The 22,133-nt window shown below is 66.4% G+C and overlaps 2 protein-coding genes across 2 annotated transcripts; one reads left to right on the top strand and one right to left on the bottom strand.

The window, feature by feature from the left end:
- On the top strand, window positions 1-2,440 carry MRPS24 (mitochondrial ribosomal protein S24). Its single transcript, XM_083880460.1, has 4 exons — window positions 1-33; window positions 688-756; window positions 1,180-1,291; window positions 2,056-2,440. Exons 1-4 carry the CDS (start codon window positions 7-9, stop codon window positions 2,337-2,339), a joined length of 492 nt encoding a protein of 163 aa, XP_083736586.1. The 5' UTR covers window positions 1-6; the 3' UTR covers window positions 2,340-2,440.
- Window positions 2,441-4,252: 1,812 nt separating this feature from the next.
- Window positions 4,253-19,489, bottom strand: NPC1L1 (NPC1 like intracellular cholesterol transporter 1; the record flags this gene model as incomplete). The annotated part of the gene is made up of 19 exons (XM_083880347.1): window positions 4,253-4,470; window positions 5,162-5,324; window positions 6,015-6,128; window positions 6,800-7,031; window positions 7,877-8,027; window positions 8,344-8,399; window positions 8,921-9,041; window positions 9,668-9,795; window positions 9,886-10,076; window positions 10,720-10,809; window positions 11,772-11,909; window positions 12,215-12,342; window positions 13,148-13,262; window positions 13,870-14,052; window positions 14,588-14,716; window positions 15,578-15,750; window positions 16,137-16,237; window positions 16,850-18,366; window positions 19,436-19,489. 19 exons carry the CDS (start codon window positions 19,487-19,489, stop codon window positions 4,313-4,315), a joined length of 3,942 nt encoding a protein of 1,313 aa, XP_083736473.1. The 3' UTR covers window positions 4,253-4,312.
- Window positions 19,490-22,133: the final 2,644 nt, after the last annotated feature.

Here is a 22,133-nt window from a genome sequence, read left to right on the forward strand (position 1 = left end):
GCCAAGATGGCGGCGGCCGCGCGCGCGCTGCGGGTGAGGGGAGACCGGGAATGGGGGAAAACACCGGGAATGGGGGAAAACACCGGGAATGGGGGAAAACACTGGGACAGGGGGACACCGGGGACACCGGGGGCTCCAGGCGCGGTGGCGGCACGGGCAGCTGAGGGGGGCTCTGGGGACACCGGGGATGGGGGACACCGGGGATGGGGACACTGGGGATGGGGACACTGGGGATGGGGACACTGGGCGCTCTGGGAATGGGAGGTTCCAGGGGCTCCAGCCTGGGGGACATGAGCTGGGGAGGGGGGTGGGCATGGGGGGCTCTGGGACCCTGAGTGTGGGGGACACTGGGGATGGGGGTGACGAGGGACCCTGAGTGTGGGGGACACTGGGGATGGGGGTGACGAGGGACCCTGAGTGTGGGGGACACTGGGGATGGGGGACACAGGGTCTGGGTGACACTGGAGATGGGGCACACTGAGCGTGGGGGGCTCTGGGTAAGAGGGACAAGGGCTGTGGTGACCTGGGGACAGGGTCACAGGCTGTGGGGTCACACCAGCGCTGTCCCCACTCTGGGGACACCGGGACTGCTCTGTGGGGCTCCTGGGGACACGCTGGCTGTTGCTGGGGACAGGGGACCAGGGATGTCCTCCTGCCAGGCTGTCCCCAGCCCTGTCCCCTCTCCAGGTCCTTCCCTGTGCCCTGCATGTCCCCAGCGCCACCCGGCAGCTCCACACCACCCCCGCCTGCCTCAAGGTGAGTCCCTGGGGACACCGCGGCTGTGTCCCCGTGTCCCCTGCCCTGTGGCTGTGTCCCCCTGTCCCGCAGTGTCCCCGTGTCCCCCTGCCCCATGGTGTCCCCTTGTCCCTCCACCCTGCGGTGTGGTGTCCCCGTTGTCCCCCTGCCCCATGGCTGTGTCCCCATTGTCCCCTTGCCCCATGGTGTCCCCATGTCCCCCTGCTCCACAGCTGTGTCCCCATGTCCCCCTACCCCACAATGTCTCTGTGTCCCCTGCCCCGTGGTGTCCCCGTGTCCCCTGCCCCGTGGCTATGTCCCCTTGCCCCGCAGTGTCCCCATGTCCCCCTACCCCGCAATGTCCCTGTTTCCCTCTGCCCCACGGTGTCCCCTGACCCCGCTGTCCCCTGACCCCGCTGTCCCCTGACCCCGCTGTCCCCACAGACGCGGGCGGCGCGTGTCCGTGCAGGCAAAGGTGACAAGATGGTGACCTACGAGCAGGCACATCCCCCCCACTACATCGGCCACCGCAAGGGCTGGCTGTCCCTGCACACCGGTGGGTGACACGGGGACAGGGGGACATGGGGGAGGATGGGGACAAGGGGGACATGAGGGCACCGTGGTCACAGGGCGTTGTGGGGACAGGGATGGATGGAGACAAGGGGGACATGAGGGCACTGTGGGAAGGAGTTGCAGGGTGTTGTGGGGACAGGGATGGGGACACAAGGGGACTGGGATAGGGATGGGGACAAGGAGGACATGAGGGCACAGTGGGCACAGTGCCACGTGGTACCCATGGGCGTCCTGGGGACAGAACACACAACTGCTGTGGTGCCAGGACCGCACCTGGGCTGGGCACCCAGTGCCACCAGTGCCACCACCGTGTCACCTCAGGGAACCTGTGTGGTGAGGCACAGTGGGCACTCACTGGTGCTGGCAGTGTCACCAATGCCACCCCCTGTCCCCCCAAGGAACCTGTATGGCGAGGCAGGCACGGCGCTGTGGGCACTCACTGGTGCCAGCAGTGTCACTGGTGTCACCAGTGTCACCCCTGTCCCGCAGGGAACCTGTGCGGCGAGGCGGGCACACACTGATGTCACCAGTGTCACCAGTGTCACCCCTGTCCCGCAGGGAACCTGTGCGGCGAGGCGGGCACACACTGATGTCACCAGTGTCACCAGTGTCACCCCTGTCCCGCAGGGAACCTGTGCGGCGAGGCGGGCACTCACTGATGTCACCAGTGTCACCCCTGTCCCGCAGGGAACCTGTGCGGCGAGGCGGGCACTCACTGATGTCACCAGTGTCACCCCTGTCCCGCAGGGAACCTGTGCGGCGAGGCGGGCGCGGCGCAGCGCGCTCTGGAGGACGCCTTCGTGCGGCGGTTCCTGTACGGGACGTTCCCGGGGCTGTTGGCCGACGAGGTGGTGCTGAAGCGCCGCGGGAACCTGCTGGTGGTCTGCGCGCTGCTGGGCCGGGCCCTGCCCCCGCACAAGCTCTACTTCCTGCAGGGCTACGCCGAGACCCTGCTGGGACACCTCTACAAGTGCCCCGTGCGCCTGGAGCTGCAGACCGTGCCCGCCCGCGTGCCCTACAAGTACCTGTAGGGACGGCAATAAACCTATAAACCTCTCACAGGGAATGTCCTGTAAATGTCCCTAAAGGAATGCTCTGGGATATCCCCTGTGTGCCTTACAAGTACCTGTAGGGCTGGGATAAACCTATAAACGTCCCTAAATGCTCTGGGATGTCCTCACTGCGCCCTACAAATAGGGCTGGCAATAAACCTATAAATGTCCCTAAAGGAATGCTCTGGGATGCATCCCAGCATGCCCTACAAGTGCCTGTACTGATGGCAATAAACCTACAAACTTCTCATAGGGAATGTCCCTAAAGGAATGCTCTGGGATATCCCCTGTGTGTCCTACAAGTACCTGTAGGGACAGCAGTAAACCTATAAATGTCCCTAAATGCTCTGGGATGTCCTCCGTGTACCCTACAAGTGCCTGTAGGGCCAGGATAAATCTATAATGTCCCTAAAAAAATGCCCTGGGATGTTGCTTACAAGTACCTGTAGGGCCGGCAATAAACCTATAAACTCCTCACAGGCAATGTCCTATAAATGTCCCTAAAGGAATGCTCTGGGATGTCCCCATTGTGCCCTACCCGTAGGGCCAGGAAGAAAGATCCCAAAAGCTTGGAGATATCCCTCCTCTGTGCCCTACAAGTGCCTGTAGGGCTGGGAATAAACCTATAAATGTCCCCATGGGATGCTCTGGGATGTCTCCGGTGTGCCCTACAAGTGCCTGTAATGCCAGGAACAAAGATGCCAAAAGCTTTGGGAATCCCTCCTCTGTGCCCTACAAGTACCTGTAGGGCTGGCAATAAACCTATAAACTCCTCACAGGCAATGTCCTATAAATGTCCCTAAAGGGATGCTCTGGGATGTCCCCTGTGTGCCCTACAAGTACCTGTAGGGCTGGCAATAAACCCATAAGCCTCTCACAAGGAATAAACCTATAAATGTCTCTTGAGGAATGCCCTGGGATGTGACCCAATGTGTGCCCTACAAGTATCTGTAGGGACAGGGATAAAGATCCCAAAGGATTTTGGATGTCCCTGTGCTCTACAAGTGCCTGTAGTGCCGGGAATAAACCTATAAATGTCCCCATGGAATGCTCTGGGATGTCCCCTGTGCCAGCAGCAGCAGTGTCACCAGCACTGTGTCACCAGCAGTGATGTCACCAGCACTGTGTCACCAGCACAGGTGTCTGGCAGCCCCATCTGGCCCCACCTCGGGCACTGCCAGGGGTGGCAGCCAGGGCTGTGCCCCACATGTCCCCACGGTGTCCTTGTGGCCCACATCCTGTCCCCGTGTCCCCAACCCCTGTGACATTTGGGAGCCAAGGCACAGCAGCTCTGCCCCCATCCCAGTGTGCCCAGTGCAGGATGTGACCCCGGACTGGGAGGGTTTGGGGACACCCGGCCCCAGCCCTGTGGTGGCCTCGTGCCCTGCATGTCCCTGTCACCAGCATGTCACACGTGTGCCCCATGAGGCTTCACCCCAGTGATGTCCCTGTGACCCCCATGTCCATGTGGCCTGTCCTGTGTGGGACCCTGTGATGTCCTTGTGCCCCCTGTGTCCCTGTCCCCTACACATATTTGTCCCCACAGTGTACCTGTCCCCATGGTGTCCACAATGCCCCTGTCCCCACAGTGTTCCTGTACCCCACAAGGGCCTGTCCCTACAGTGTCCCCGTGCCCCACAGCATCCTTGTGCCCCACAGTGTCCCTGTCCCCACAGTGTCCCTGTCCCCACTATGTCCCTGTCCCCACAGTGGCCTTGTACCCTAGAGTGTCCCTGTCCCCCCATGGTCCTGTGCCCCACATGGCCCTGTGTCCTCCACATTCTCGTGCCCCATGTGCTGTCCCCGTGTCCCCAACCCCTGTGAGTGACACCTGGGTCCCAGGGCTCCCCCTCCCCTCTCCCCTGGCCCGTCCCAGTCCAACCAGTCCAGGCTGTGACAAAAACAGTTTAAATAGAAATGGGGGCAGGGGGGAGGGGAGGCGGGCAGGGGGCTCAGCCCTTCCTGGACGCCTTGTCCTTGTCCTTGTCCTTGTCCTTGTCCTTGTCCATGTTCTTTTCCGTGTCCTTGAAGTAGGGGTTGTCAACACCCAGCCCTGTCCCCTGTGTGTCCCCCGGCGTGTCCTCACCTGGTGGCAGCCGCGGCCTGGGCCCTGTGGGGACAATGGGGGCGGTGCCAGGCTGTCCTTGTCCCCAGGGGTGACATGGGGGGACAATAGGGGCGGTGTCAGGTTGTCCCTGTCCCCAGGGGTGACATGGAGGGACAATGGGGGCGGTGCCAGGCTGTCCTTGTCCCCAGGGGTGACATGGGGGGACAATAGGGGCGGTGCCAGGTTGTCCCTGTCCCCGGGGGTGGCATGGGGGGACAATAGGGGCGGTGTCAGGCTGTCCCTGTCCCCAGGCTGAGGGGTACATGGGGACAGGGTGGGGACAACAGAGACAGTGCTGGGCTGTCCCTGTCACCAGGGCTGGGGACACAGGGGGACAATGGAGGTGGTGACGATCTGTCCCTGTCCCTGTCCCTGTCCCTGGGGGTGACCAGTGGTGCTGGTGTCACACTGTCCCTGTCCCCACAGTGACACTGGCCGATGTCACACTGTCCCAGGGAGGTGACACTGTCCCATGTCACACTGTCCCTGTCCCCGTAGTGACACCGGCCAATGTGACACTGTCCCCAGGGAGGCGACACCAGCCCATGTCACACTGTCCCTGTCCCCGCAGTGACACCGGCCCATGTCACACTGTCCCCAGGGAGGCGACTCCGGCCCATGTCACACTGTCCCTGTCCCCGCAGTGACACCGGCCCGTGTCACAGTGTCCCCAGGGAGGTGCCCCGGGCCGTACCAATGTAGCTGAGCAGCACGGGCAGGAAGACCAGGCCGTGTGCCAGCCCCACCAGGGTGATGATGAGGTTGAGGCGGAAGAAGAAGATCTGGATGAGGCGCGCCTTGGCGAAGGCCAGCACCACCACGCCCGGCAGGTTGGTCATGGCCACCCCCGCCACCACCTGCGGGGACAGCGGCCACCCGCGGTGACACCAGCACGGGAGAGCGGCCCGCGGTGTCACCCCCCGGCCCCAGGAGGGAATCCCACGGTGTCACTTCCTGGCCCCAGCAGGGTTTGGGGTCCCGTGGTGTCACCCAAGCCCCCAGGAGGGAATCCTGCAGTGTCACCCCCCTCTCAGGAGGGTTTGGGGTCCCCCAGTGTCACCGCCCAGCCCCAGGAGGGTTTGGGGTCCCCCAGTGTCACCGCCCAGCCCCAGGAGGGTTTGGGGTCCCACAGTGTCACCGCCCAGCCCCAGGAGGGTTTGGGGTCCCCTGGTGTCACCCTCTGACCCCAGCAGGGTTTGAGGTCCCATAGTGTCATCTCCCAGCCCCAGCAGGGTTTGGGGTCCCCTTGATGTCACCCCCCAGCCCCAGGAGGGGGTCACACCCTGACCCCAGGAGGGTTTGGGGTCCCCACAGTGTCACCCCTGGCCCCAGCCATGTTGGATATCACCTACTGGCTCTGATGGTGCTGAGGGTCCCATAGTGTCACCCACCAGCCCCAGCAGGTTTTGGGGTCCCCATGGTGTCACCTCCCAGTCCCAGCGGGGAATCCCGTGGTGTCACCCCTGACCCCAGGAGGCTTTGAGGTCCCCATGGTGTCACCCCCCCTCCCGGCAGGGTCTGGGGTCCCTCGGTGTCCCCGTGCCCACCTTGCTGCCCATGGTGACAGTGGCCTCAGCAGCCCGTGCCACCCGTGTGGGCTGGTGGCTGCGGGCAAAGGCGCACGTGATGTGGGACACGAACTCCACCGAGATACCCACGGCCTGTGGGGACACCGGGCTGTCACCCCCTGTCACCCCAGAGCCACCCCTGTGCCCCCAGGGCCACCCCTGTGCTCCACAGCCCTGTGCCACCCCAGGGCTCCATGCCACTCCATATCCCCTGTGTCCCTGTGCCACCCCATGTCCCTGTGCCACCCCTCACATCCCCATCCCACCCTGCAACTCCTGTGTCCCCATGCCGCTCCACATCCCAGTGCCACCCCAGGTGCCCACTGTCCCCACTGTCCCCACTGTCCCCGTGACCTCGTTGTCCCCACTGTCCCCGTGTCCCCTCTATCCCCACTGTCCCCACTGGCCCTGCTGTCCCATTGTCCTCACTGTCCCAACTGTCCCCATTATCCCTGTGTCCCCACTGTCCCTGCTCTCCCCACTATCCTCACTATCCCCATGACCCCTCTGTCCCCGTGTCCCCTTTGTCCCCATTGTCCCCTTGTCCCCGCTGTCCCCACTCTCCCTGTGTCCCCTCTGTCCCCGTGACCTCGTTGTCCCCACTGTCCTCATATCCCCTCTATCCCCGCTGTCCCCACTGACCCTGCTCTCCCCACTATCCCCGCTATCCCCATTGTCCCTACTGTTCCCTCTGTCCCTGTGTCCCCGTGTCCCCGCTGTCCCCGCTATCCCCTCTGTCCCCCGTGTCCCCAGTGTCCCCGCACCGCCACAAGGTTGATGAGGGTCACGGCGTTGTAGGGGATGCCCCAGAGGGCCATGCAGCCCGCGGTGTCCAGCAGCACCATGGCGATGGTCAGCAGCGTGGCCAGGCTGGAGCGGCCGTCCATGCCCAGCAGCAGGAAGGTCACGGCGAAGGTGGGCACCAGGCACAGCACCAGCGTCACCAGCCCCTCGTACACCACCGACAGGTACTGCTCGTAGTACACGTACGTGGCCCTGGGGACAGCGCCCGTGGCACCCAGTGTGACACCCAGTGTGGCACCCAGTGTGACACCCAGTGTGGCACCCAGTGTGGCACTGGGGACCCCGAGATGGGCATCGGGAGCCTCAAAATGGGCATTGGGCACCCCGAGATGGGCACTGGACATCCCAAAATGGACACCAGGCACCCTGATATGGGCACCAGGTACACTGATACGGGCAATGGGCAATCCCAAAATGGGCACTCTGCACCCTGAGATGGGCACTGAGGACTCCAAAACGGGCTCCAGGCAGTCCAAAATGGGCTCCAGGCAATCCTAGTGGATTGGGACCCCCGCTGACCCCAGAATGGGCACCCCTAAACTGGTCACCCCATACTGACCCCGGGCTGGGCAGCCCTAACTGGGCACCCAAACTGGGGCACCCCCTTGAGGCTCCCAACAGGGGCACTTGGGGCACCCCCAGCACCCCGGAATGGGCACCCCCTAACTAGGAACCCTAACTGGGAATTCCTAACTGGGAATTCCTAACTAGGAACTCCTAACTGGGAACTCCTAACTGAGATCTCCTAACTGGGAATTCCTGAATGGCAACCCCTAACTGGGAATTCCTAACTGACAACCCCTAACTAGGAACCCCTAACTGGGAACTTCAAACTGGGAACTCCTGATGGGGAACCCCTAACTGGGAACTTCAAACTGGAATTCCTAACTGGGCACCTCTAACTGGGCACCCAAACTAGAGCACGCACTTGTGACCCCCACAAAGAGCTCTGGGGCACCCCCAGCACCCCTAACTGGGAACTCCTGACTGGGCCCCCCTGCCTGGGCCCCACGGAGCGTCCCCACGGTGTGACTCACGCGTAGGGGAAGACTTGGAAGGACGGGTCGGTGCCCGGGACGCGGCGCAGGGTGCTGGTGACGCGCTCGGCCAGGGCGCGGGCGGCGCGCAGGGCGGCCGTGTACTCCTGGGACGTGCGGAGCGGCCGCTGGTACGCCATGAACCGAGAGGCTGCGGGCACGGAGCCGTCACTCGGGGGGAGAGGGCAGGGCAGGGGGAGTGGGCACTCGGGGGGAGTGGGCACCATGGGGTCAGTGGTCACTCAGGGGGCAGTGGTCATTCAGGGGGCAGTGGGCACTCAGGGGGAAATGGGCATGACAGGGGCAGTGGACACTGAGGGGCAGTGGGCACTCGGGGGCAGTGGGCACTCGGGGGCAGTGGGCACTGAGGGGCAGTGGGCACCACAGGGGTCAGTGGCCACCCCCACAGTGGTCACACCCCCGTCCCCATTGTCACCCCCCTGTCCCCGTGTGACCCCCGCACTCACCCAGGATGGTGCCGTTCTCGTCCATGCTCACCGCGGTGTCGTAGGCGCCCAGGCCACTGCGGGGACACGGGGTCAGGGGGGTCAGGGGACACCCAGGGGACACCCGAGGAGTGCCCACACTGGTGTTCATGTCCCTGGGTGTCACCACCCCCACAGGTGACACTGAGCCCCGGGTGTCCCCCAGAGGTGCTCTTGGGTGTCACCCCTGAGTGGCACCTACTCCTCAGTGTCCCCACAAGTGTCACCCACCCCTGCATGCCTCCACAGTGCCACCCACCTCTGTGTCCCCTTGGGTGGCATTTACCCCTGTGTGTCCCCCTGGTGCTTCCCGTCATGTCACCACAGTGCCATCCCCAGTGCCACCACAGTGCTACTCCAGTACCACCACAGTGTCATCCCAGTACCAGCACAGTGCCAACCCAGTGCCATCCCCAGTGCCACCCAGTGCCACCCCAGTGCCATCCCCATTGTCACCCCAGTGCCACCCCCACTGTCACCCCAGTGCCATCCCCACTGTCACTGCAGTGCCATCCCAGTGCCACCACAGTGCCAGGCAGTGCCAGGCGGTGTCGCTCACCCCTTGGGGCACTGCAGGTTGGGCCGGTCGTGCAGGAACCAGGGCAGGAAACGCTGGAACTCCGCTGGCGTGGGGCGCCGGACCTGCTTCAGACACTGCCCCAGCAGGCAGGTCGGGTCATCTGCGGGGTCACAGCATGGTCAGAGGGGACACTGGGCACTGCTGGGTGGCACAGTGTCACCCACACGGGGTCAGCACAGACACTGGGCACTGCTGTCACTGCTGGGTATCTCAGGGGGCATCCAAAGGGCACTCAGTGGCCATCACAGCTGGCGCCAAGCAGGCACCAATGGTCATCTCAGTAGGTACTCAATGACCACTGTGGTGGCCACCCAGTGGACACCCAGGGGACACCCAGTGGGCATCACAGTAGGTACCCAATAACTGCCATGGTGGACACTCAATGGGCACCCAATGGTCACCCAGGAGACACCCAATGGACACCCAGTGGGTATTCAATGGGCACCCAATGGCCATCACATTGGGTACCCAATGACCAACACAGTAGGCACCCAACGGTCACAGCAGTGGACACTCAATATACACATAAGGACCATCATGGTGGGCCATTGATGGCCACCCAATGGCCACCGTGGTGGGTACTCAATGGCTACCCAATGGCCACCCAACGGCCATTATTATGGCCACCCAATGGCTACCACAGTGGGCACCCAATGGCCACCCAATGGCCACCACGGTGGGCACTCAATGTCCACCCCAGAGCACCCCCTGCCCCCAGGCACTCACTGCTGGTGGAGGGGCAGAACTGGCCGGCGTTCACCCCGTACTGGTGGATGCGGCAGCAGCGCCCCGTGGGGTTCAGCCAGTCCAGGAAATCGTCCACCCACGAGGTGGCCGGGATGGCCAGGTAGGACCTGTCGGGGGCGACACGGGGCTGGCAGGGACCGGGTCAGGGCCGGCACAGAGTGTCTGGCCCCGAGGGTCCGGCCCCGGAGGTCACTCACACGTTGGGGAAGCGCGTGGCCAGCTGGATGGTCTGGGTCAGCGAGTTGGAGTCGCAGCCAGAGCTGGAGCAGATGGCGTTGGTGCCGTTGGTGCTGGAGAAGTTGTACCCGCTCGTGGTGACAAAGTAGGTGGGGACGCCCACGGCCAGGTACTGGTTCAGCTCTGAGAAGTACTGGAGCAGGTACGAGTCCTGGGGACAGCCACGCGTCACCGGGGCACCCGCAAAGGGGGCCCAGAGGTGGCCCAGAGGGGTCCCAAAGGAGACCCAGAAGGATCCCAAAGGGGTCTCAGAGGGGTCCCAAAGGGATCTCAAAGGGGTCCCAGAGGGGTCCCAAAGGGGTTTCAGAGGAGGCCCAAAGGGGTCTCAGAGGGGTCCCAAGGGAGTCCCAGGGGAGATCCAAAGGGGTCCTAAAGAGGTCCCAAAAGAGACCCAGAGGTCAAAGGGGTCACACAGGAACCCCAAAGGGGTCCCAGCACCCCTGTGTGTCCCCATACAGGGCCATGCCACACCCCCCGTGTGTCCCCACATAGGGCTGTGTCACACCCCCCATGTGTCCCCACATAGGGCTGTGTCACACCCCCCATGTGTCCCCATATAGGGCTGTGTCACCCACCCAGCACTAACGGGAGGTCCCCATAGAGGTGTCACCATCCCCATGTGTCCCCATGCAGGGCCATGTCACCCACCCAGCACCCACAGTGGGGTCTCAGAGGGGTCACCCCACATGTCCCCATACAGGGCTGTGTCAGCCCCATGTGTCCCCAAGCCTCCCCATGGGGTCCAACCCCCCAGATGTCCCTGCAGGGCCGCACTGTCCCCTGTGTGTCCCCACCTCGGGCAGGGCCAGCTCCTGGTCCAGCCCCACGGACACCTGGAACAGCAGGAACAGCCCGGCACAGGACAGGAACAGGAACAGCAGCACCTGCCGGGGGGCTCGATCAGGGACCCCCAAAACCCCTCACGGCCCCTCATGGCCCCCCAAAACCCCTCCACAGTCCCCTCAAAACTTCTCTGCAGCCCCCCCCCCGGGACCCCCAAACCCACTCAGAGCCCTCACATGTCCCCCCAAAGCCCCCCATATGCCCCTCATGTTCCCATGTTCCTCAATGCCCCCCGTGCCCCTTCTGCCCCCAATGCCCCCCATGTTCCCCAATGTCCCCAATGTCCCCCGTGTCCCCAATCCCCCAATGCCCCCCATGTTCCCATGTTCCCCAGTGCCCCCCCACCCCCACTGTCCCCAATGCCCCAATGCCCCCCAGTGCCCCTCGTGCCCCCCATGTTCCCCAATGATCCCTGTGTGTCCCATGCCCCCAATGCTCCCAGTGCCCCCCATATACCCCAATACCCCCAAGCCCCTCTTGTCCTTCAATGCCCCCCAATTCCCCCCATGTTCTCATGACTTTCAATGCCCCCCGCTTTCCCCGTGTCCCCCATGTCCCCTGTGCCCCCCGTGTCCCCTGTGCCCCCGTGTCCCCCGTGTCCCCCGTGCCCCCCGTGTCCCCCGTGTCCCCCGTGTCCCCCATGTCCCCCGTGTCCCCCGTGTCCCCTATGTCCCCCATGCCCCCGTGTCCCCCATGTCCCCCCATGCCCCCGTGTCCCCCATGTCCCCCGTGTCCCCCGTGTCCCCCATGTTCCCTGTGCCCCCCGTGCCCCCCATGTCCCCCGTGCCCCCCATGTCCCCCATGTCCCCCATGTCCCCCGTGTCCCCCATGTCCCCCGTGTCCCCCGTGTCCCCTATGTCCCCCATGCCCCCGTGTCCCCCGTGTCCCCCATGTCCCCCATGTCCCCCGTGCCCCCCGTGCCCCCCATGTCCCCCGTGCCCCCTGTGTCCCCCATGTCTCCCATGTCCCCCATGTCCCCCGTGCCCCCCGTGTCCCCGCTCACCACGATGGGCCGCACGATGTGGTGCAGCAGCAGGGGGGTGTAGTACCGCTCCAGGAGGGGCCGCAGCAGCCGCAGCCCCTCCCCGGCCGGGGCCCCCTTGTCCGACCCCCAGCAGCAGCAGAGATCAAAGCGCCCGGCCTGGGGGGCACGGGGGGCTGGCACCGCATCTCTGCGCCCCCCTGTGACCCACGGGTGTCCCCTGCCCATCCCGGGCACAGCCTGGGGACCCTCACCCACCCTGGGGATCCCACACTCACCCCGTGCACACCCCGGGGACCCCACGGGGGAAATGGGGACCCCACACCCACCCTGGGGATCCCACGGCCACCCTGTGCCCACCCTGGGGACCCCACACCCACCCTGGGGCCCCCACACCCACCCTGGGCACCCCCAGGCCCACCCCACGCCCCCCTCCCGTGTCCCCGCGGTGTCCCCGGTGTCACCTCCTGCCGGCGGCTGTCGAGCGCCACCAGCGCCACGAAGCCGGACATCTGCAGCAGGAAATCCAGCGCGATGGCCAGAGCGGCGGTCAGCGCGAAGGAGCGCACGGCGGGCATGGACGAGAGCGCGCCTGGGGGCACCGGGTCACCCCCGGGTCACCGGGTCACCCCCGGTCACCCGACAGCCCCGGGACACCGGGACATCCCTGGGCACCCCCGGGTCACCGGACAGCCTCTGCCACCCCTGGGTCACCGGACAGCCCCGGGACATCCCTGGGCACCCCCGGGTCACGGGGACCCCGTGCCGGCCCCCACACACAGCACTGCCCCCTGGCCCGTCCCCGGTGTCCCCCTTGTCCCCCTGTGTCCTCGTGCCCGCAGTGCCCCCCATGTCCCTGTGCCACCTCCATCCCTGTGTGCCCCCGTGCCCCCGTGTCCCTGTGCACCCCCTGTGCCCCCGTGCCCCCGTGTCCCTGTGCCCGTCCCGTGTCCCTGTGCACCCCCGTGTCCCTGTGCCCGTCCCGTGTCCCTGTGCACCCCCGTGTCCCTGTGCCCGCCCCGTGTCCCCTCATCTCCGCTTGTCCCCCGCGTCCCTGTGCCCTCAGTGCCCCCCCGTGCCCGCAGTGCCCCTCATGTCCCTGTGCCCCCTCCATCCCCGTGTGCCCCCGTGCCCTGCACATCCCTGTCCCCCGGTGCCCCCAATCCCCCCGATCCTCCCCTCCCCTCCCCTCCTGTCCTCCCCGTTCCCCCCAGTCCCCCAGGTCCCCTCCGGTCCCTCCAGTCCCCCCGTTCCCCCCGATGCCGCCCGTTCCCCCTGTTCCCCCCTGGTCCCCATGATGCCCCCCGCTCCCCCCGCGCCCCCCGCTCCCCCCGCTCCCCCCAGTCCCCCGGTCCCCCCGGTCCCCCCGGTCCCCCCGTGTCCGGTGTGGGGCGCACCGAGCAGGAAGCAGACGCTCTCGGAGAGGCTGCACAGCAGCATGCTGGGGGCCACCTGCGCCAGCACCCGCCCCACGTGCTGCTCACGCGTCTCGCCCGGCTCCCGCTGCGACTGCTGCTGACCGGGGGGGGGTCAGGGGACCGGGCACCCCCGAGCGGGGACACCCGGGGACAGCCAGGGACACCCCCGGAGCGGGGACACCCGGGGACACCCAGGGACACCCCCGAGCGGGGACACCCGGGGGGACACCCAGGGACACCCAGCTTCAGGAGGGGCACCCCCAGATGCACCCCCAGATCCGAGGGACACCCAGGGGCACCCCCAGCTCCAGCCCCAGCTCTGGGGGCACCCCCAGATTCACCCCCAGACCCGAGGGACCCCCGCAGGCACCCCCTGCCCACCCGAGGGTGCCCACCTGCCCCACGGGGAGCCCCCGGGACCCCCCAGGGACACATTCCCCATGGGGATCCCAAAAGTGCCCCCGTGCCCCATGGGACCCCTGTCCCCAGAATGTCCCCAAGGTGTCCCCAACCCCTGTGCCCCATGGGGGTCCCTGTCCCCATGTGTCCCCAGGTCACCCTGTCCCATGGGGACCCCTGTGACCCACAGGTGCCCCCCCGCCCCAAAGGACACCCCGGGCCCCCCTGTGCCCCCCGTGCCCCCCGGGCCCACCTGCTGCCCCCCACTACCCCCCGAGCCCCCCCGGGCCCCCCGGGCGCACCTGCAGCTCCTGCACGAAGATGAAGATGTTGTCGGCGCCCACGGCCAGCACGAGGAAGGGCACGACCTCGAGGATGATGAGGGACGAGGGCAGCCCCAGCAGCGCCAGCAGCCCCATGGAGGCCAGCACGGCCCCCAGCACCACCGCGATGCCGCCCAGCGCCAGCGTCACCTTCGACTCCACCTGCGACAGCCCCAAATCAGCGCCCCCGGGGCTCACCGGGACCCCCAAACCGCCCAGGACACCCCAAACCGACCCCAGGACCCGCCAGCGTCACCTTCAGCTCCACCTGTGACACTCCGGGGTCAGCGCCCCCAAACCGGGACCCCCCCGAACCGCCCGGGACCCCCCGAACCGCCCCGGATCCCCCAGACCGACCCCCCAAACCCACCCAGGACCCTCTACCAGCCCCGGATTCTGCCGGGACTCCCCAAAGTGACCCCTCGAACCCCTCCGGGGCTCTCCAGCACCCTCTGCCACCCCTGAACCCCCCGAGTCCCCCCGAACCGAGCCCTGGGGTCACCAGGACCCTCCGCCACCCCGAGACCCCCCGGGCCCCCCGGGCTCACCAGGACCCCCCGAACCGCCCCCCCCGACCCCCCGGGCCCCCCGGGCTCACCAGGACCCCCCGAACCGCCCCCCCGACCCCCCGGGCCCCCCGGGCTCACCAGGACCCCCCGAACCGCCCCCCCCGACCCCCCGGGCCCCCCGGGCTCACCAGGACCCGTCTCCAGGCCGTGTACTCGCCCAGGGCCAGCGCGATGTAGGCGAACACCATCAGGTAACTGGTGGCCATGACCGGAATGTCCTCGGCGCTCGTGCGGTTGATCTCATCCTCCAGAGAGCGCTGGGGGACAGACACGGGCACGGCTGGGACACCGGGACACCGGGGACACGGGGACATGGGGGACACCGGGGGCACAGGGACATGGGGACATGGGGGACACGGGGGCATAGAGAGGGCACAGGGACATCGGGAGCAGCAGGGGCACAGGGACATAGAGAGGGCACAGGGACACGGGGGACATAAGGGCACTGGGGACACGGAGGGGACACAGGGATGTGGGGGGCACTGGGGACACGGGGACATGGAAGGGGCACGGGGACATGGAGGGGCACAGAGACACCAGGGACAAGGAGGGGACGTGGGGACACAAGGGACACAGGGACATGGAGGGGACACGGTAACAGGGACACGAGGGGCATCAGGAACTTGGAGGGACACGGGGGACACTGGGGCCTCTGCGGACACAGTGACACAGGTGACACCAGGGACACGGGAGCCACAGAGACATGGAGGGGACACAGGGACATGGAGGGGACACAGAGACATGGAGGGGACACAGGGACATGGAGGGGACACAGGGACAGAGGAGACACGGGCATGGAGGGGACACGGTGGCACGGGGGACACGGGGACACAGAGGCACGGAGGGGACACGGAGTTCATTCAAACCTGTACGGCCCCAGTGACACAGGTGACACTAACGACACGGAGGGCACGGGGACATGGAGGGGACACGGAGGGACACAGTGACACGAGGGGCACCAGGATCATGGAGGGGACGGTGACAAGGGGGGGCAGAGAGACATGGAGGGGACACAGGGACACGGGTGACACCAGAGGCATGGAGGGGCACAGAGGGGACACGGTGACACGGGGGGACACTGAGGCGGCCCTGGGGTGTCCCCCGGGCCCGGGGCGCACCTCGGCCATGAAGGTGACCGAGAGGTTGTGGCCGTGCTGCCGCTGGAAGTCCCGCACCACGTCCAGGAAGCGCCGCTCCCAGCTCAGAGCCCACTCCAGCCGGGGGTCCCCCCCCGGGAAATTGTTCAGCGAGTAGGTGACAATGAGCGCCTCGGCCTCCGTGTACTCCGAGTCTGCGGGGACAGCGGGGACAGCGGGGACAGCGGGGACAGCGCGTCAGGGCGTGGGGACACCGCGGGGACACTGCGGGGACAGCGCGGGGACAGTGCAGGGACAGTGGGGGGACAGCGTGTCAGGGCTTGGGGACACCACGGAGACACTTTGGGGACACTGCGGGGACAGTGCGGGGACAGAGCAGGGACACCGCGGGGACAGCGCGTCAGGGCTTGGGGACAGCGCGGGGACACCGTGGGGACAGCTTGAGGACACTGCGGGGACAGTGCAAGGACAGCGCGGGGGACACTGCGGGGACAGTGCAGGGACACCGTGTCAGGGACAGCTCGGGGACCGCTCGGGGACACTGTGGGGACACCCTGGGGACACCCCGGGCCAGCCGTACCGCGGTATCCGCCCAGGGCCACGTAGGGGAAGACGGGCCCGCCGTACTCGCCCATGCAGCTCATCTCCAGCGCCGTGATGTCCTTGAAGGAGAGCGGGGAGCTGGTGGGACACGCCGGGCGTCAGCGGGGCTGCCCTGCCCTGCCCTGCCCTGCCCGCGGCCACAGAGCACCGGGGACACGGGGGCACCCCGGGGACACAGCCTGACACCCCACGGTGATGGGGGACACAAACGTGACACCTCGGGCACACAGCCTGGCACCCCACAGGCACCTGGACACCCTGGGGACACAGGGGTGACACCCTGGCACCCCACAGAGACCCCTCGGCCCCACAGATAAACCCCCACGGGCACCAGGCCATGCCCAGCACCCACAGATGTCACCCAGCCCCACAACTGGGCACCCCATGGGCACCAAGTCATGGACACAGCCCCACGGGCGCCACCCCAGCCCCACAGCTGTGCCCCCCACCATCACCATGCCATGACCAGCACCCCACAAATGTCACCCCAGCCCCACAGGAGGCACCTCATGGGCACAGTGCCATGTCCAGAGCCCTATGGGCATCACCCCAACCCCAAACTGGCCACCAAACCATGGACACAGCCCCACGGGCATCACCCCAGCCCCACAGCCATGCCCCCCACCATCACTGTGCCCCCACAGCCCCCACAGCCCCACAGCCCCCCGTTCCCCCTCCCCGGGCACCCACTTGACGCAGTAGATGAGGTGGTCGTGCCAGTCCACGGTGCCCGAGCTCTGCCCGTTCTGCTGGGGGGCCCTGAGCTCCAGGTGGCTGCGGTTGTTCTGGAAGTACTGCGTGACACTGGACACGGCGCAGTCGCCCACGGCGGGCGCCGAGGGGTTCAGGGGGGCGTAGCACACGTCCTGCAGGGAGACGTTCCTGCCCGAGCGCGGGGCCCAGGCCGTGGTGGCCGCCAGCCTGTCCTGCAGCTCCAGCAGCGCGCTCAGCACGTCCAGGGACAGCACCCCGCTGAAATTCTTGGTGCCCAGCACCACGGAGTCGTAGGTGAGGCCTGGGCGGCCCGGCGCCGTCACGATCACCTGGTTGGTGCGCAGGAAGGGCCCGAAGTGGCGGTCGTGGAACTCCTTCTCCTGCCTGGCGCGGCTCTCGGGGGCCGACCACAGCTCCACGGGGTCCGTGGTCAGCTGGAGGGTGACCAGCCCCGCCGACAGCCCTCCGGCCACGGCCACGGCCAGCAGCAGCACGGGCACGGGCCGCGAGGCCACGGCGGTGCCCCAGCGGCGGAAGGCTCTCTCCAGGGCGCCGTGCCAGGCCTCCCCGGCCCGCTGCGAGCACCCGCGGCCCCGCGGCCTTGGCCCCGGTTCCTTGGCGCCCCAGCGGCACCACAGGGCCAGCAGGAAGGTCAGGGCCAGGCAGGCGAAGATGAGCGCGCAGATGACCAGCACTCCATCGGCCTGACCGATGTGGAAGGGCGGCGGCCCCTCCGAGGGCGGCACCACGGGCGGACAGGCCTGGGCGCAGTCCTGGCACGAGCAGGGCTCCCGGTCAGCGGCCGGGGCCTGGTCACAGCCCCACACCGGCGCGTCCAGCGGGGTCACTCCCTGCCCGGGCCCGGCGTCGCCGTCCTCCAGCAGGAGGAACTGGATCTGCAGCGGCGCCAGCCCGTTGTTCTTGTCGCCCTGGAAGTCCAGCCAGCGCTGGGCCGTGCAGAGCTCGGCGCCGTAGGGGCCGCACATGGTGGCGATGGCCAGGCCGCCCGTGGCCGGCAGCTGCACGTCCCGGCACGAGGTGAAGGCGGCCTCGGCGTAGCGACGCCAGTAGAACACGCGGTACTCCAGCACCGCCAGCTTCCCGGGCTGCAGGCTGGAGTTGGTGACGCGGGTGACGTCGGTGAACAGGCTCTGGTCCGGGCTGCAGATGTTCTGGCAGTGCAGGTTGGCGAAGTTGCGGGCGCAGGAGGGGCAGCGGGACAGCACGGCCCCCGAGAGCGCCACGCTGAGCTGCAGGGCCCGCAGCTGGCTGTAGCTGCAGCACACGCGCGTGTCATTGTCACCCTGGACCAGCTCCGGGCACACCGAGCGCAGCAGCGACAGCAGCGGGGCCGTGGCCACGCGGGCCGGGGCGTTGTCCAGGCACGGCACCGAGGAGGACACCAGGGACACGTTCACCTCGGGGTTCCGCCCGCACTGACCGTAGAAGGCGCAGACGCCGGGCTCGTGCGTGGGGGTCAGCGACGGGGAGGCCTGAGGGGACAGCAGGGACAGCGATGGGACAGGGATGGGACAGCAGGGATATGGATGGGACAGGGATGGGGACAGCAGGGACAGCGATGGGACAGCAGGGACAGCGATGGGACAGGGATGGGGACAGCAGGGACATGGATGGGACAGCAAGGACAGGGACAAGGATGAGACAGGGATGGGGACAGGGATTGGAGAGGGACAGGGATGGGGATAGAGATGGAGACAAAGATGGGGACAGGGATGGGACAGGAACAGCAGGGACAAGGATGGGGATGGGGACAGGGATAGAGATGGGACAGGGGACAAGGACAGGAACAGGAATGGGACAGCAGGGACAGGGTTGAGGGATGGGGACAGGGATGGGGATGGGACAGGGATGGGTTGGTGGCGCGGTGGTGGTGGCACCTTGAGGGCTCAAGGGGAAGCTGGTGGGCGCTGCAGTGTCCCCACAGCTCTGCCACCTTCAGTTCCTCTGAATGGCACCCGAATGTCACCCAGTGGCACCACGACATTGTCCCCCCATTCTGTCACCCCCAGCCCCTCCAAACGTCACCCAAACGTCACCCAAAGGGCTCCACAGAGTCCCTCGGTCCGCCACACCCAGTGGCCCAAAACATCACCCAAATGTCACCAAATGTCATCCAGATGTCACCCAGGTGTCACCCAAAGGGCACCACAAGGAGCGGCTCTGCCACTCCCAGCTGCTCCACATCATCCCTGAATGGCACCAAAGGGCACCACGGCAGTGCCACCTCCCTGTCACCTCCCGGGGTCACCCAGGTGTCACCCAAAGGGCACCCAGATGTCACCCAAAGGGCACCTCCGGGGTGTCTCCAGCGCTGTCACCTCTGGATGTCACCCAGATGTCACCTAATGGGCACCGGTGTCCCCAGCTGTGCCCCTCCGTCCCCAGATGTCACAACTGACACCCGACGGGTCCTGGCTGTGCCACCCTCAGTCCCAAATGTCACCCAATGGCCACCGTTGTCCGCCGCCCCCCCCGGTGCCACTCCCCGTGCCCGCCCCCCTGTCCCTCCCAGTGCCACCCGCGGTGTCGCCTGTCCCCTACCAGCGCCAGGAGCGCGGCCAGGAGGGCTCCGGGCAGTGCCAGGGACCCGGCCATGCCGACGGGGCTGTCCCCGAGTGTCACCCGCGCCTTTAAACCCCTCCGCCCCCCGGGGCCGCCCGGGGAGGGTCCCGCTGGCCTGACGGCGCCGCGGCCAATCCCGGCGGGGCCGCGCCGATCACTGATTAACCCGCGGGGATCATTAACCCGCCGCGATCGATCCATCCATCCATCGGGGCGGGGCCACACCCGGCTCCGGGAGGGGCGGGACGGGGACAGGACAGCACCGGGGACAGGGACAGTACAGGGGACAGGGACAGTACAGGGGACAGGGACAGCACCGAGTGACAGTGCGGCACCGAAATGGGGACAAACACGGGAACTGGGGAGTTCAGGGGGGCAGTGGGGGGCAGTGGGTGGCGGTGGGTGGCGGTGGGGGGCAGTGGGTGGCAGTGGGGGGCAGTGGGGGGCAGTGGGTGGCAGTGGGTGGCGGTGGGTGGCAGTGGGGGGCAGTGGGGGGCAGTGAGGGGCAGTGGGTGGCGGTGGGGGGCAGTGGGGGGCAGTGGGGGGCAGTGGGGGGCAGTGGGCGGTGGCAGTGGGGGGCAGTGGGCGGTGGCAGTGCAGCAGGGGTGATCCGTGGATGCAGATTTGGGGACAAAACCGGGAATTTGGGAGCTCAGGGTGGCACTGGGGGGCAGCACGACGTCACCCAAGGGAACAGTGACAATGACAGTGGCACCTCCCGGGGATGACACCCTGGTGTCCCCCAGGCTGTGGGCAGGACCCGGCGGTGCCGGTGACATCCCGGTGTCACCCCCGTGTGCCAGGGCCACCCTGCTGCCATCCCTGTGTGACAGGGCCACCCCGGTGGTGACAGTGCCATCCCAGTGCCATCCCCTATGTGACAGCATCATCCCAGTGCCATCTTCATGTGACAGTGCCATCCCTGTGTGAGTGACAGCATCATGCCAGTGCCACCCCGGTGGTGACAGTGTCATCCCAGTGCCATCCCCTGTGTGACAGCATCCCTGTGTGACAGTGCCATCCCGCTGGTGACAGTGTCATCCCAGTGCCATCCCCTGTGTGACAGCATCCCTGTGTGACAGTGCCATCCCATGAGACAGGGACAGTGCCATCCTGTGTGACGGTGCCATCCCTTGGGTGACATCATCCCAGTGCCATCCTGTGTGACAATGGCATCTTTTGTGTGACAGCATCATCCCTGTGCCACCCCGATGCCATCCTGTGTGACAGTGTCATCCTGGTGGCGCCAGTGCCATCCCTAGTGTGACATCATCCCACTGCCACCCCTGTGTGACAATGGCATCCTGGTGGCGCCAGTGCCGTCCTGGTGCCATCCCTGTGTGACAATGACAGTGCCATCCCTGTGTGACAGTTACAGTGCCACCCTGGTGCCATCCCCTGTGACAATGACAGTGCCATCCCAGTGCCATTCTGTGTGACAATGACAGTGCCATCCCCTGTGACAGTTACAGTGCCATCCCAGTGCCATTCCGTGTGACAGTGACAGTGCCATCCCCGTGTGACAGCACTACCTTGGTGGTGACAGTGCCACCCCACGTGACAGTGCCACCTGCTGCCCTCTGTCCCCAGGTGGGTTCAGTGCCCTGGTCCGATCGGTGTCCGGGAAGTGCCACCACCCCTGTCCCAAATGTCACTGGGATGGGGCAGTGCCACCACCCCTGTCCCAAATGTCACTGGGATGGGCAGTGCCATCCCTGACCCAAATGTCACTGGGATGGGGCAGTGCCACCACCCCTGGCCCAAATGTCACCAGGATGGGCAGTGCCACCACCCCTGTCCCAAATGTCACCAGGATGGGCAGTGCCATCCCTGACCCAAATGTCACTGGGATGGGGCAGTGCCACCACCCCTGGCCCAAATGTCACCAGGATGGGGAAGTGCCACCCATCCCCAATGTCCCCAATGTCACCAGGACAGGACAGTGCCACCCCTGACCCAAACGTCCCCAGGACAGGGCAGTGCCACACCCACCCCAATGTCCCCAGTGCCCCCAGGGTGGGCAGTGTTAGCCCTGTCCCCGATGTCACCAGGACAGGACAGTGCCACCCTGCCATTGGCCCTGATGTTACCAATGTCACCAGGATGGGGCAGTGCCACCCATCCCCAGTGCCCCCAGTGTCACCACGGTGGACAGCGCCACACGTGACCCAAATGTCCCCAGGACAGGGCAGTGCCACACCCACCCCAATGTCCCCAATGTCCCCAGGGTGGGCAGTGTTAGCCCTGTCCCCAATACCACCAAGACAGGACAGTGCCACCCCTGTCTCTGATGTCACCAGGGTGGGGCAGTGCCACACCCACTCCCCCCCCGCCCCCCGGTCCCCACAGTGTCCCCAGGGCAGTGCCAGCCCCCCCAGTGACATCAGTGCCACACCCAGGTGTCCCTGACCCGCCATTTATGGCCCTGGTGGCCTTGGGGACGGTAAGAGGGGACAGATATTGGGGACAGTGACAAATAATGGGGGACAGGTATGGGGGATGGGGACAGATACTGGGAACAGGGACAGATAATGGGGACAGTGACAGATAACAGGGGACAGACTCTGGGGACAGTGACAGATAACGGGGGACAGTGACAGATAACGGGGGACAGGGACAGATAATGGGGGACAGGGACAGATAACGGGGGACAGGGACAGATAATGGGGACAGTGAC

The sequence above is a fragment of the Zosterops lateralis genome (genome assembly GCF_965231275.1).
Source record: "Zosterops lateralis genome assembly, chromosome: 30".
Taxonomy (NCBI): Eukaryota; Metazoa; Chordata; class Aves; order Passeriformes; family Zosteropidae; genus Zosterops; species Zosterops lateralis.